The 13,019-nt window shown below is 40.5% G+C and overlaps 1 protein-coding gene across 2 annotated transcripts in view; it reads left to right on the forward strand.

The window, feature by feature from the left end:
• Positions 1–879: 879 nt before the first annotated feature.
• The window catches only part of col2a1b (collagen, type II, alpha 1b), a 72,159-nt gene continuing 60,019 nt past the window's right edge, over positions 880–13,019 (forward strand). The window contains exons 1-7 of one of the 2 annotated variants that reach the window (XM_033626350.2): positions 880–1,200; positions 5,249–5,455; positions 6,841–6,857; positions 7,265–7,297; positions 9,600–9,632; positions 9,891–9,944; positions 12,579–12,680. In XM_033626350.2, coding sequence (XP_033482241.2) covers positions 1,110–1,200; positions 5,249–5,455; positions 6,841–6,857; positions 7,265–7,297; positions 9,600–9,632; positions 9,891–9,944; positions 12,579–12,680 — 537 coding nt within the window. In that variant the 5' untranslated portion in view covers positions 880–1,109. The remainder of the gene's footprint in view (positions 1,201–5,248; positions 5,456–6,840; positions 6,858–7,264; positions 7,298–9,599; positions 9,633–9,890; positions 9,945–12,578; positions 12,681–13,019) is intronic. The other variant, XM_033626351.2, reaches the window with a different exon arrangement.

The following is a 13,019-nucleotide window of genomic DNA, read 5'->3' on the forward strand; positions in this document are numbered from 1 at the left end:
CATGAAGACAAAGTATGAAATTTGCTCTTTTTTTAGACTGATCTCAGGTGCTTACCTGTTCTACTACGTGACCAAATGTTAATATATGTACAACTTAAGGTGACTGTAAGTTAACTTTTATAACTTTATGGACTATTAAGTGTGCGGTAACCACATTAACTAATATTTCTCTTAGTATTTAATATTGAGTTGTGGGACTTCAAAACACTTTTTTCTATCATTATCATGCAGCAACTGCTATGCATCACTTGTGTATTTAAACACATATACCCTTATCATAAAGTATTTGTGGTGTAAGCTCATTGTCGCTTTCTGTCTTTTTTATTCCTCACATTAACATTTTAACATTTTGTTTGTGTCAGCGAAATGAGATTGCTTATCCTAAAAGTAACTTTTTGTGTCTGTGGTAGTGTGTAAGTTTTGTATTTTATCATATTTCCACAACCTAAGAACACTGTCTAATGTACATAATCACCACACTTATGTACCCTTGTAAAACATGACAGTGTCTGTTATTTTTCTGCACAGCAGCACTTGTTAGAATACAGGGTATAACACTTTGCAGCAGGTTATTTATTGTGCACAGGTCACAGACCCACTTGGCGAATAGAAGAAGCGCCTTCAATTAGCGGAACGAAGTGATTCTGACATCGCTATGCTTTCGATGAACAAGGCGGGGGAGAAAGTGGGATGGCACCAAAGTTAGAAGGGGGGTATTCAGTTTTTTTGGGTTCAGTAGCAGCACGTGGAGAAAGGAGTGGTCTGGGACTGGAATAATGGAACCTGGGAGACAGAATGGGAGGGAAACGGGGCTCAGATTTCAGCCTGACGGGGGGTAAGGGGCCGGGCTGATATTTGGGAATATACGAAGATTCATTGAAGGCAACGGGGACATAAAACTACAGCGTCTGGCCCGAAGCGGTCGGTGCTGACTTTCTGCTGCAGGTCCGGGTCCTGCCGCTGGATTCCCCCCATCGGTTTTTGGGAACTGTGAATGTCGAATTCGGCTTTGTAACTGGGGACACACACACTAAATACTGAGAGAAGCCTCCGATAACTTCGCACCTTTCTTTTTTCCCTCACGGGCCCTGCATGTCTAATATTTAGACATGTTGAGCTTTATGGATTCCCGGACTGTACTGCTACTTGTAGCAACCCAAGTCTGTCTATTAGCCGTTGTAAGATGTCAAGAGGACGACCGTAAGTGACAGTTTTATTTCTCTTACAGAGCTGTAATCAAGAAAGTTGTCCTAAGGTGCATAAAGAGAGTTCTTCTGCAACTGGTTTATCTTTGCGCACAGCACCTGAGCTTTAAAGAGTTCAGTGCTTGTGTTGGTACTCGGAGTGATTTGGTTATTATATCGCAACTTTTACGCATAGAAAGTTCATGATCGTTTGGATATTCTGTTGTATGAAAACTTCTCTGATTAATGATAACTGTGGACCTTCTGTCTACCAAGAGTGCTGATCTTACTGTACCTGCAAGGTGTGATAAAACTGCATATCAGAGCTGTGGACGTGCGTAAAAGTGATGAAACGGATGGGGAGATGTGGCAAGTTTGCGCAAAATGACTCGCACAGAGCTGGAGCTGTTTGTTTTCTGGCTTCTGTGGAGTTATTTTTTATCTAAGTCATTTCATTGTTGCAGTATTTATTAATTGTCCTTGAGGTTTACATTCTGGAAAGCGAAAATAATACGATTTTGATCCCTTACTGTAGAGCTCACTGCCTTACCCTACCTCCCCCTTCTGCCTTAGGTTAAGCTGCCGGACACCTGTGGGTGCTTTAGAGGCCTTGACAGACTCCTTTTAGCTGCAGATTCACTTAATATAGAGGGTGAGAGGGGGAGGGGATGCGCGAAAAGTGAAAGGTGGTCAGGCTCAGGGGCCTTTGGTGAAAAGTGTTCACATTCCATTGCTGTCAGAGGGCATCCAGGCGGATCGTGGCTTGTTGGGGCGGAGAGGTGGACTAATGGGCGAAATTTCCATAATAAATTGTTTTTAAAGTCATCATTTTAATATTCTCCCCCATTAAGAATCCAAGAGCCCTTATATAACTCTTCATACCTGCAGACTGTCTACTGTCTCTGCGGGTTTCTTTTTTGGAATAAAATTGGGATTATTCCTCATCATTATTGATTTTAGTATCCACAAGAGACATTTGAGACATTTGAGAGTGAAGGTACGCCAGCAGATTGGAGCCAGAAATAATGTTCCATATGATTTCAGGATTTCCATCTGCGTAAAAGATTACCCATAAGCTGTGACAGTCAGCCCAGAGAGAGACAGAGCCAAGGTGCCAGAGATAGGTGATTGGAAAAATATAAGCGACCTTATTATTGCAACTCTGAGGAATCCTAGCTCCAGTGAGTCAAGCTTAGCAAACTTTTAAAGCAAAGAAAATGTGTATTCTCAAAGAAGAAGGAGAAAAATGGTGGAAATACTCTCAGGTTATGCTTTCAGCAGTTTAGTCACCTGGATATAATGCTCTCATTCCTCAGCGTTAACTGGAGGCAGAAATGTATCTGGGGGACACTGAGGTGGTGAAGAGGTCTGATTGTGACCTCAGCATAGCAGGCTTAATGGCCTAAAATCACTCAGAGGGGACAGGGGTCAGTTCTTAAACTCAATTTTGAGGCCACTGACTGAGCATTCACGCAGGCAAGGAGGCCAGAAAGTTAATCTGATGAGGGAAGAAGAGATTTAGGGCCTAAAAGTCACTTAAACACAGTGAAAACAGAGATGACTCCACTGTCCTCGGAGTACACCTGGATTCACTTTACAATTTCATTGTTCATTTTACTCCCCTGGAAAACAGCATGGCTGCCAACACATGGGAGAGAGGAGACTTACAAATTATCCTCAGTGACGAAAAGCCAGCTTTCTATCAGCTCTGCAGCACACAGAGGAGCCCTTGTCCCCAGAATATCAGGAGAATCTTTCATATTTGAGTCAATGGACAAAGGACAGGTGCAGTCTTTTGACAGAGCATCCAGGCCTGTAGAACTAAATGTCAAAACCCACAAGGTATGAGCATGAAAGCTGAGCATTTTTATTTTCTCCTACGTGTTTGAATTGGCATCTGACACAGCTATGGCTTCCAGATGGGGTTTAAAATGTGCCCCATGTTTATACAAGGCGATAGTTTGTGAATTGCCCACTCTGTCCCGTTCCAGAAAGACCTCTTTCATTGCTGCTGAGGTCCGTCAGGTTACCTAGACTTAAGCAGTGCTCAAAGGTAAATATAGCTACTGTACTTGCGCCTTCTCCTCTCACACTCTCAGCAGTCTGAACCCTGAGGCCTTTCTTTTGGTGCGTCGACCACTCTCACCCCTCGGTGCAGGTTCAGTGGCTCCAATCAGAGCATTTCTTTGAGCAACTGTTTGGCCTTCTGTTGACTTTTTAAGGAAGCTGTCAGACTGGAAAATGAGCAGGAATATGGCTAATTACTGAGTTCATTGTTAAATTCTCTTGAGTGGTGTGATTTAAAGCGAGTACAGTACCTGTATTGAAACAGGCCCCACCTCCATCACGTTCAGCTTGGCTCTCTTTGCCAAGCTGTGGACACAAAAATCCAAACATTTTTCATGTACTGAATGCAAACTCTGTCTCCTTTGCAGTGAATTAGGGAGTCTCCCGCAATGTAAACTGGCCCTATATTTAACTTGTCGAGGAATTTGGGTCTCTCCAGCTCCTGTGAAGTTATTGGAGGTTTCCTGCAGCTGCACTGTGATTCTGTGATGTTAGACTGCCACCCTGAGGCTGTTTGAGAGGTTGCATGATTGTGCATTAATTCAATAACTGGACTCAGTGTTGGTTATTGATAAATGGAATGATGGCTAGATTTTTTTTTTAGTTTTAAGATGACTTTTGGGACATTTTAGTCTTTATTTGATAGTGTATAGTCGAAAAGAAGACACAAAAGGGGGTGCAACAGCTGGATTTGAACAGCAAAAGTTGCGGTTTACGTAGAATAAAGCTGCAACAATTAGATGATAAATCCATTAGCCAATTGGCAAAACATTATCTGCAACTATTTTGTTAATCGATTTGTTATTTTAGTAATTTTTCAAGCAATAAACAGCAAATAACCTCTCAGATGTGACAGTTTGATGCTCTTATTTTTCATAATAGTTATGTGAATATGTTTTGGTTTTGGACTGTTAAACTGTTGCTGAATTAAACAGGCAAATTAAATACATCACTTTGGACATTTTTTCACTATTTTCTGACACTGATGGACAAAATCATTAATGGATTAAATAAGAAGATAACAGGCAGAATAATTTGCTAATGAAAATAATAGTCTGTTGAAGTCCTAACGTAGATGCTCCTTAGCCCATAGGCCACTGTGACACCCCAGAAGACGTATTTGTATTTGTATAAGTTATATTGACAAGAAGATATCTAAATTAAGCATTAATAGATTTGTCATCTACATGAAATGGGTAGATTAGTAATACTCAACATATGGACAGTGGGCCAAATCTGGCACACAATGGGGTACCAGGTTGCCTGCTGACCATTTCATAATTCACATTAGAAATAAAATTCATTATCAAATTTTTTTGTACTTTGATTGTATATAAGGTGCCAGAGTACATAAAAAGACATAGAGCTTGTTTATTGGAAAGAAAAGTGCCAGAGGAGGATTCCTCGGACCCCCAACAGAGGTCCAGGCTGAGCCCCGAATATCCACAAATCCTAGAAGTGCCCCTGTACACACCTGACCTGCAGGGAGCTGCTGTAACTAGATTTGCCTCCTGACAAAGAGTGAGGAAAGCCAATGTCAAAAAGTTTGTTCTTTATTAACTGGCCCCTGGATCCCAGTCATTTTGCAAAAGTGGCCCCTGGGCAAAGCAAGTTGAGTATCTGTGAGGGTGATCACAGTCAGGGTTCCTTTGTAACCTGCCTATCCTAACCAGTTCAGTGAAATATCAAATTCAATTCTTATTAAGAGGAATATGTTTTGGGGTTATTTTTTTATTAAAGTCTAAGCTTTCAACATGTTTAACAATTTGGATACCTGCTGATGCACTCTGTGTATATTTAACACCTAAACAAAACATTATTTGCTTTGTTTATATATGTTTATAAGTTACTTTGCTTTTAAACAACAACAGTAGTTGTTGTTTATGAGCAACACATTGCAGTGACTGCTATTCATGCCTGATGCATAATCTCCTTTTTCCTCCCACCATCTACCTGCCTGGGCCTCTGTGTGTCCCTCGCTCTGACCTCACACACAGAGGATGAGTTTAGCTGTATACAAGATGGACAGCGCTATAGTGACAAGGACGTATGGAAACCAGAGCCTTGTCGCATCTGTGTGTGTGACACTGGAACCGTCCTGTGTGATGAAATTGTCTGCGAGGAGCTAAAAGACTGCCCCAAACCTGAAATCCCATTCGGAGAGTGTTGCCCCATCTGCGCAGCTGACCAGCCTCCACCCATTGGTCGTAATTTATTTATCTCACACCTCTTCATAAATAAATTACTCTACGAGATCATGTTGTTTATTTTGGGGAGAAAATGACACAAGGACGATTTGGTATTAATCAAAGGTTGGCCATTAACTATTTAACATGTTGAATCAGGCCGTTAGTGTACGTGAGCCTTTGATTTGAATACAGTTTTCTGTCCCCAAAGCAAACAAATGATGCAAAATCAACAACAACAGTGACACATCTGAGCAGATTTCAGTGAAATGCTACCTCAACATCATTTTTCCATAGCTGGCTCACCTTGGCCCCATCTTGTTTGAATACTCTCTCCTTCCCTGAGTATCATGAAAACATGTGGGAGTCATTAAGGAAATACCTCAGTCAAGCAGACACGGCCTCACATTTCTACTCTATATCCTCTCTGAGGATTTCTGCAGATCTGATGGCAACAAAAACTGTGACGCTCTGCTATAATATTTGCCACACTTTAAAATGGCCATTTTGTCCAGATAAAAAAGGAACTCTTTGGTCAGCTTTGGAAATATAGGCACAGCCAGTTGAGGAGCATACGTGAAATCAGATGTCTCACTGTTTGCAATGCATGCTTGTGGATTAAAGTGCTTTATAAAATGCTTATCTTCATAGAAGTATATAACATGTACAGCCTCTTTTTAAAGTCATCAACCACCTAAAAATAGGGCTGGCTATTGAACCTCAATACTTTACTCAATACTACCTGAAATGTGTCCACTGACCACTGACAGTGGAACACTGTCAAGTGCTGAATGCTGTTTACACAGTGTGTGACCAGGTAGTTCCTGGTTAACATCAAAATTTTGCTGGTTTTAGACTATTTTATGGAGATATTTGCCTTGTATGGCTGTTTGAATTGTTATGTTATCAGTCCTCAATAGTAAGAATCGTATCAGCACCAGCATCAAGAATTCATTTTAATTCTCAACGATACCCAGCCCTGCCTAAAACAAATGTCATAACTTATTAATACTGCTACTTAACAGAGCTTATTAAAATGATTTAAAATATGAAAAACAAAAATCCAACCGTGGTCTACGTCAGATTTAATATTCTGAAATCCGCTATTACAATTATTTTGCTTCCTATTGTTGCCTTTTACCTGCAGCTGCTTTGCTTTTGCTTTGCTTAAGATGGTGATTCACCCAACACTTTTTTCAATCCTGATGGGCTCTTTGGGTGCAACACATATGATTTGGTGGTGGTCGTTAGAGTAGGTTAAGAAAGTACAATTGGCAATCAGCACGTAGAGACTTTCTGGGGTTCTATGAAAGACTGTATAGCGCTCATGAATTGCTTGTGTGTAAACCACTGTGCTAACTGTGATCTGTTTCTCCCCTCAAACCTGCCTCTCCACATAACAGGAGTTCCTGGAGCCAAGGTAAGACACCGGAGGGTATTAATAAGATGCTCTGTGTGTTTGTATGAATCGAAGCTGTCCAACACCTGCAATTAAATCTGTATCTGTCCCAGACTCGTATCAGTGCTGCAGGACTTCCCTGTAGTTTATGGATTTAGATGATGCTTTGATATGAACGACCTTCGCCAGACAGATAATGGTTATTTCCTCCTCGACACTGTGTGTGCCATATTTATGTTTCTAACGATACTGTGGGGGATACTTATTTTCAACCTTTGCTCTTGACCAGTTCCCTCAAACTTATCTTAATGGTCACTCAGGAGCAGGGTTGTAAAATATGTGTGAGAAAAGACGTAACTGAAAAATGTTGGAAAATCTTTTCATACCTCTAATCCTGATGCATTTATGCTTTATCTTCTCAACACCAGGGTCAGAAAGGTGAACCCGGAGACATTACCGATGTAAGTACAACACCACACAACACTAAATCTTTACTAGTCAATAGTTGTGGACTTTAAAATCTGCGATAAAGATCTCTTTTAGCCTCACATGGAACACTTACAACCTCTTAACAGTGGCCAGTGGTGGACGGAGTATTCAGATCCTTTACTTGATGGTGGAGAATGTGATTCTGGAGAATGATAGTGGATTGTTCAGGCTCGTCCTCAGGGCGTCAAATGCAGATGCTTTGAGTTAGTGGTTCAGTCCAAATACCAACCAAAGTGTTGGTATTTGACGAGCTGGGAATGGCAATCAACTATCTTTGTCCAGACTCGCACAATACATGAATACACCATTACAAGTAAATGTACTGTCACATAAGTATAAGTATTATTTGCAAAATGTACTTAAAGTATTAAATGTAAGAGGACTAAGTGCAAATAATGGACTCTGTGAGGGTTATTTTATTAGATATACTATTGGATTTTTACCAATACATGAATGTGAAAGTATGCTAGCATGCTACTGTCAACTTTTTAAGCACTGATGGGCATTTTAATATAGACCAGTGTATCCTATTTTATAAACTCATCATATGCTCTGTGTGTAAAATCTGAATCTGAAAAGTAAGCTGTCAAATAAATATATTGGATAGGGGTGTAAATCACAGGTTTCATCATGATGCGATATTGTATCAATTTTTTCAACAACAATACAATATTTGCTGATATTCCAAAGTCTGCTACGATACGATTCAATTCAATTCAGGGGCCTGCCTGCGATATGAGACGATATTACTATATATCGTCATTGTCTTTTTCTTGGCTGCTCGTCATTGTCTGCCTGATGCTTGGTCTCTAGCACTGTTTAAATGTTAAGGATGCAGGTGCGCTTGGACGGAAACGGCGACACAGATGTGCCATGGAAATTACAAAACAAAGGCGTATCTTAAAGATGGCGATATGTGTCAATGTTTTCACCATCAGTGATATTAAGTCAATATATCAATCCAGATTGATTTACTGTTACACCTAGAGATGTTCCGCTACTGTTTTTCCTACCCAATACTGATTCCAATACCTAAACCATTGCGTTAATAAAAAAAATGTAATCAGCTGTATACCAGCCCTGTACGGATGTGAAATACCTGCTATCATTGTTGTATGGCATGAATCAGGTTGAACCCTTTGTGGAAAATGAGTAAATACATGTAAGGGATGAAAGCCATGGAACTTTCTTTTTTTCCGGTGTAAAATATTGCCAAATTGCTGACATGTGCTCACAGCTTATGTTACACTATTTACCGGAAATCAATTTGTCTTTGCCACTCTAAGACAGCAGTTGTCAGTGACTGTTGGTAACCGTTTTAGAGCAGCAAAGAAGAATCAGTTTCTGGGAAAACTGCCTTTTTATCCAAGTGTGACACTACTACAATTTATTGATAAATAATGTGGTATTGGATCCATGCATAGACTTGCATACCAGCTGATACCCTATGTAGCATTTAAGGCATTACCGGAGGCATTTCCAATACTGGTATAGGTGTCAGAACACCCTAGCTACACCCCTAATACTGGAGTAGAAAGTACAATATTTCCATCTGAAATGTAGTGGAGTAGAACTATAAAGTAGTTTGAAATGGAAATAGTTAAGTTCCTCATTTTTGTAAATGCACTTGGTCACATTTTACCACAGTTGGCAGCAGATCATCCCTGTCTGTGGATGTGTGTACACAATGTTTTTAGTAATTAGAGAAATACCTTGAAGAACTCAAAGCGTAAATACCAGCAGTCTAAGAAAGTAAGAAGGCTGAGTCAGAGAGAGAGAAGAGGCAGGTCTGTTAGCCCACTCATCAGGAAGACAGCCAAGCACAATAAGGCCTCCATACAATCCTCCATAACGAGCTCCATAGTGGAGAGAGAGAGTAAACTCCCTGCTCCTGCTGCTGCTGCTGCTGCTGCTGCTGCAGAGCTGCACCTGGAAATGCTTTACCCCTCTGGGGGAATACAAGTTCATGGCAGGAAATAAGAAGGCATTGTTTATTGTATGTTTCTTATAATGCTTTGCCCAAAGAGATTAGCAATTAACAAGCCTGCTCTGATGGGGGAAAGATAATGTTTCCCCTCCGTGTGCAAAGAGAGCTAAACCTCACGTGTGCAAATACATCTGGTGAATGTAAGCTTTAGTAGCAGGATGAAATTTAAAGAGGATTCAGTTTGCCCAACGAGCCTATATATGCTATGTTTACACGACCTCAGAGATTAAAGGTAACACTTTCTAACATCTTACATTTCCTCTGTTTTCTTTCTTTTGCTTGACCAGGTTGTAGGACCAAGAGGACCAGCTGGCCCAATGGTATGCACCAATTTCTCCATTTCTATGTCTTTCCTTTGAAAGCTTCCACAGTTTGCTTCATGCATAGTTGAATACAGATAGAAAAAGACAGCATTTACAGTGGAGTAACCATATTAAATATAACTGGCAGTCAGAGTGACGGAATATGGAATCTGATCTGACAGAACAGTAGCGGAGCTCACAGCAGCTGCTGCAGCTCACGTGTAGATGAGGTAACACCTGAAGTTACTGACTACTTCACTGTCTCCTGTCCACCAGGGCCCACCAGGAGAGCAAGGACCCCGCGGATCAAGAGGAGACAAGGGAGAGAAGGTCAGTTTGAAAAATAAGAAATAAAAAAAATCACTCCCACTCATCCTGTCATTTTCACGCCACAGACGGGATCCACACTGCGCTCCCCTTAAGTAATACAGTATGTCCTGTTGAATCTGATAGCTCTAGGTCTTTGGAGGGTGAGGTGGGTGGATGGGGTATCTGCTACAGCTTGCAGGTTTGCAGAATGGGAGCCTTTCATTGAGCAGCTCAGTCTAACTAGTCATGTGTCATTTCCATTAGGCTGTGTGGTCTGGGTTGTTTAACAGATGTGGGACTGTCGGAGACTCATAATGTAAACCCTCCACTTCTCTCAAAGGCCTCAAGTCAGTCAGTGTGGGAAATCAGCGTCGCCACACTTACCAGGCTTTGATCATTGCATTAATGTAACAACACTTAGATGTGATAATGGCTGCAGGCGAGGAGTTTATGTCTTGTAGTTATCTTGTTTATGCAGATTTGAGCACAAGGCGGGCTGTGTTTTGGCGAGCACAGGTTGAGCAGCCTTTTAGGTGTTCAGCACATTCTTTGCTCAGGATCTCCTTGCAGGGTAATTTGTCACTACATGCACAGAGGTATGCCAGGTAGTCTGATTTGGTCTGATAAATCATCAGCATGCTCTACAACCTCTGTATCTTGTTTTGAGTTGGATATTTGGCAGTGCTGTAAGTGTCTAAGCTCTTTTTTTGGGTTGTTTTCACCTTTAAATGTCCAGTTGTGTTTGAGACAGACTTCAGCCCTGATGGTTCTCTGTGTGCCACCAGCCGGTCAGGTGTAGTCCAGTTCACTCCTGTAGGCCATCAGTGCAGTTTGGACAAGGTTCAACTGAGCATTAGGCTTCTGTCAACAAGATCTGACAAATGTAGTCCAGTGGTGCATCGTCTGCCAACAACCGTGTAATGATTTATCCAAAGTACTTCTCAGTTCAAATATTGGCACAAAGGCCTGACATTAATCAATGGGGACTTGAAACATTTATTATTTAACACTTTCCTGTGCAAATATATACTTATAAAGTCAGTCGGATTTAGCTTGGTGTGTTTGAAGTTAATATAACAACAAATTGAGATGATATTTATTTAATGAAATGTGATTTCCATTTGTGTTTTGTATGAAATCGGTGGTCTTAGTCGTCAAAAGCACATTACATAATCTGCATATTTGAGTAAAGCTAAAATTATTGGTAGTAATCAATAAGTTGATCAACAGAAAATTAAAAAGTTATTTTTTTCCTTGTGTCCTGTGATACAAACTTAATCTATTTTGGTTTTGGACTGTTTTTGGGACAAACAAGACATTTGAAAATGTCAACTTGATCTTTTGGAAATTGTCATTTCCAATTTTTTTTTATATTTTTCCCACTTTTTATATACCAAATGATATTTAGATTTGACTTATTGTTAAAGGAATACTTCACCCCCAAAATGACCATCAATTACAATCAGTTACTCATTGTGTGTTACTTTGAATTTGTGAAGAAAACTGTGTTTTTTCACTTGCCTCCACAGTGACTGGAGAATCAAAAAAAGGCAAATATTCTTCATGAATTGAAGTCAATAGGGACCACGTTTAACAACAGCAAAACTATATCAGAACATCAGTTTATAAACGTATACAACTCGTGCAGTATAATCCAAGTCTCATTTATCCAGTCGTATATTCAGTACTTCCCAAACACATGCATTTTTCCTAAATATTATGATTTTTTAAACAGAATAATGCAAACAGTCTCATGTATGGCTGCTCATGTGTATGCACATGCTCTTGGGTTGTGTTAGTATGAGATTTTCACAGTACGATAACCGACCGTCTTAGAAAATATTGCAGTTTCACAATATCATGGTATTATATAATTGATATTATTAACAGTCAGAGTGACCCTAAAAGAAAAGAAAACAGAAGGGTTATTTTTGGTTGAACAAATGTTTTATTACTACAACTAAAATTTGAAACAGTTTTGCTAATAAAAGTATGTGTAAAAAGTTTCAACTACTCAACTGCTACTACTGTAAGTGGAGATTCTACATCCGGTTGCATTTTTTTTTTTTTTTCAATATCGTAAATGTGAATCAAATGTGCACGATATGATAACCATCAACTTTTATATCACGGTATACCTTATATCGCTGCAACCCTAGCATGCTCGGACACGCTCAGGCGCCCTGCTTGTTGGCGGAAGTGTTTTATATTGTAACATTTTAGTGAAAATGTAGTACTGAGTATACGACTGGATAAATGAGACTTGGGTTATACTGCACGAGATGTGTGAGAGTTTGTAAACTGATGTTTTAATGTTATTGTTTAACATGGCCCCCTATGACTTCAAGACATCAAGAATTTTCTCAGTTTTTGGATTCTTCGTTCACTGTAAAGGCATGCAAGAATAACACATTTTTGTTCACAAACTCAATGTAACACAGGGTGATTAACTGATGTGCAAATGATCATTTGGCAGGTGAATTATTCCTTTAAGAGCTTACATTATTTGGTCATGTCAGTTTACAACTCAGACTCAGATTGATCATGTGGTATGAGTCACAACAAAAGCCAAGCGCTCACACTGATGTAACTTTGGGTCGCATTCCTGTCCTTTTAATATATTTTATGGATTCTAATATTATCTATCCATTTCAGGGAAGCCCTGGTCCCCGTGGCAGAGATGGTGAGCCTGGCACCCCCGGAAACCCCGGCCCCCCTGGACCTCCAGGACCTAATGGACCCCCTGGCCTTGGTGGAGTAAGTATCCCATGACAAGTAGGGGTGGGGTTGCATTCACTGAAGGCATAGGAGCTGACAGGTTGAACACTGATGCAAGGCCAAGAATGGGTTCGCTCTGACTGGATGGAATAAGCAGAGAGAATGGGAAAAATGGAGCAAGGAAAGAATCCAAAAGCACAAAAGATGTGGGAAATCGCTGGCGTTGGGAGGAGGCAGAAAGACAACAGCGAGTAGATGCAGAGAGGGAGAATAGATCGAATGCCTCTCATTCTTTGGAGGAGAAAAGGAGGGAGGAGGTGGATTGTGGGGAGGGGAGGTGGAAGGGCAGGAGGCGGCATGATAGACTTGGGGAGGGGA

Source organism: Epinephelus lanceolatus, chromosome 1, assembly GCF_041903045.1.
Source record: "Epinephelus lanceolatus isolate andai-2023 chromosome 1, ASM4190304v1, whole genome shotgun sequence".
Taxonomy (NCBI): domain Eukaryota; kingdom Metazoa; phylum Chordata; class Actinopteri; order Perciformes; family Serranidae; genus Epinephelus; species Epinephelus lanceolatus.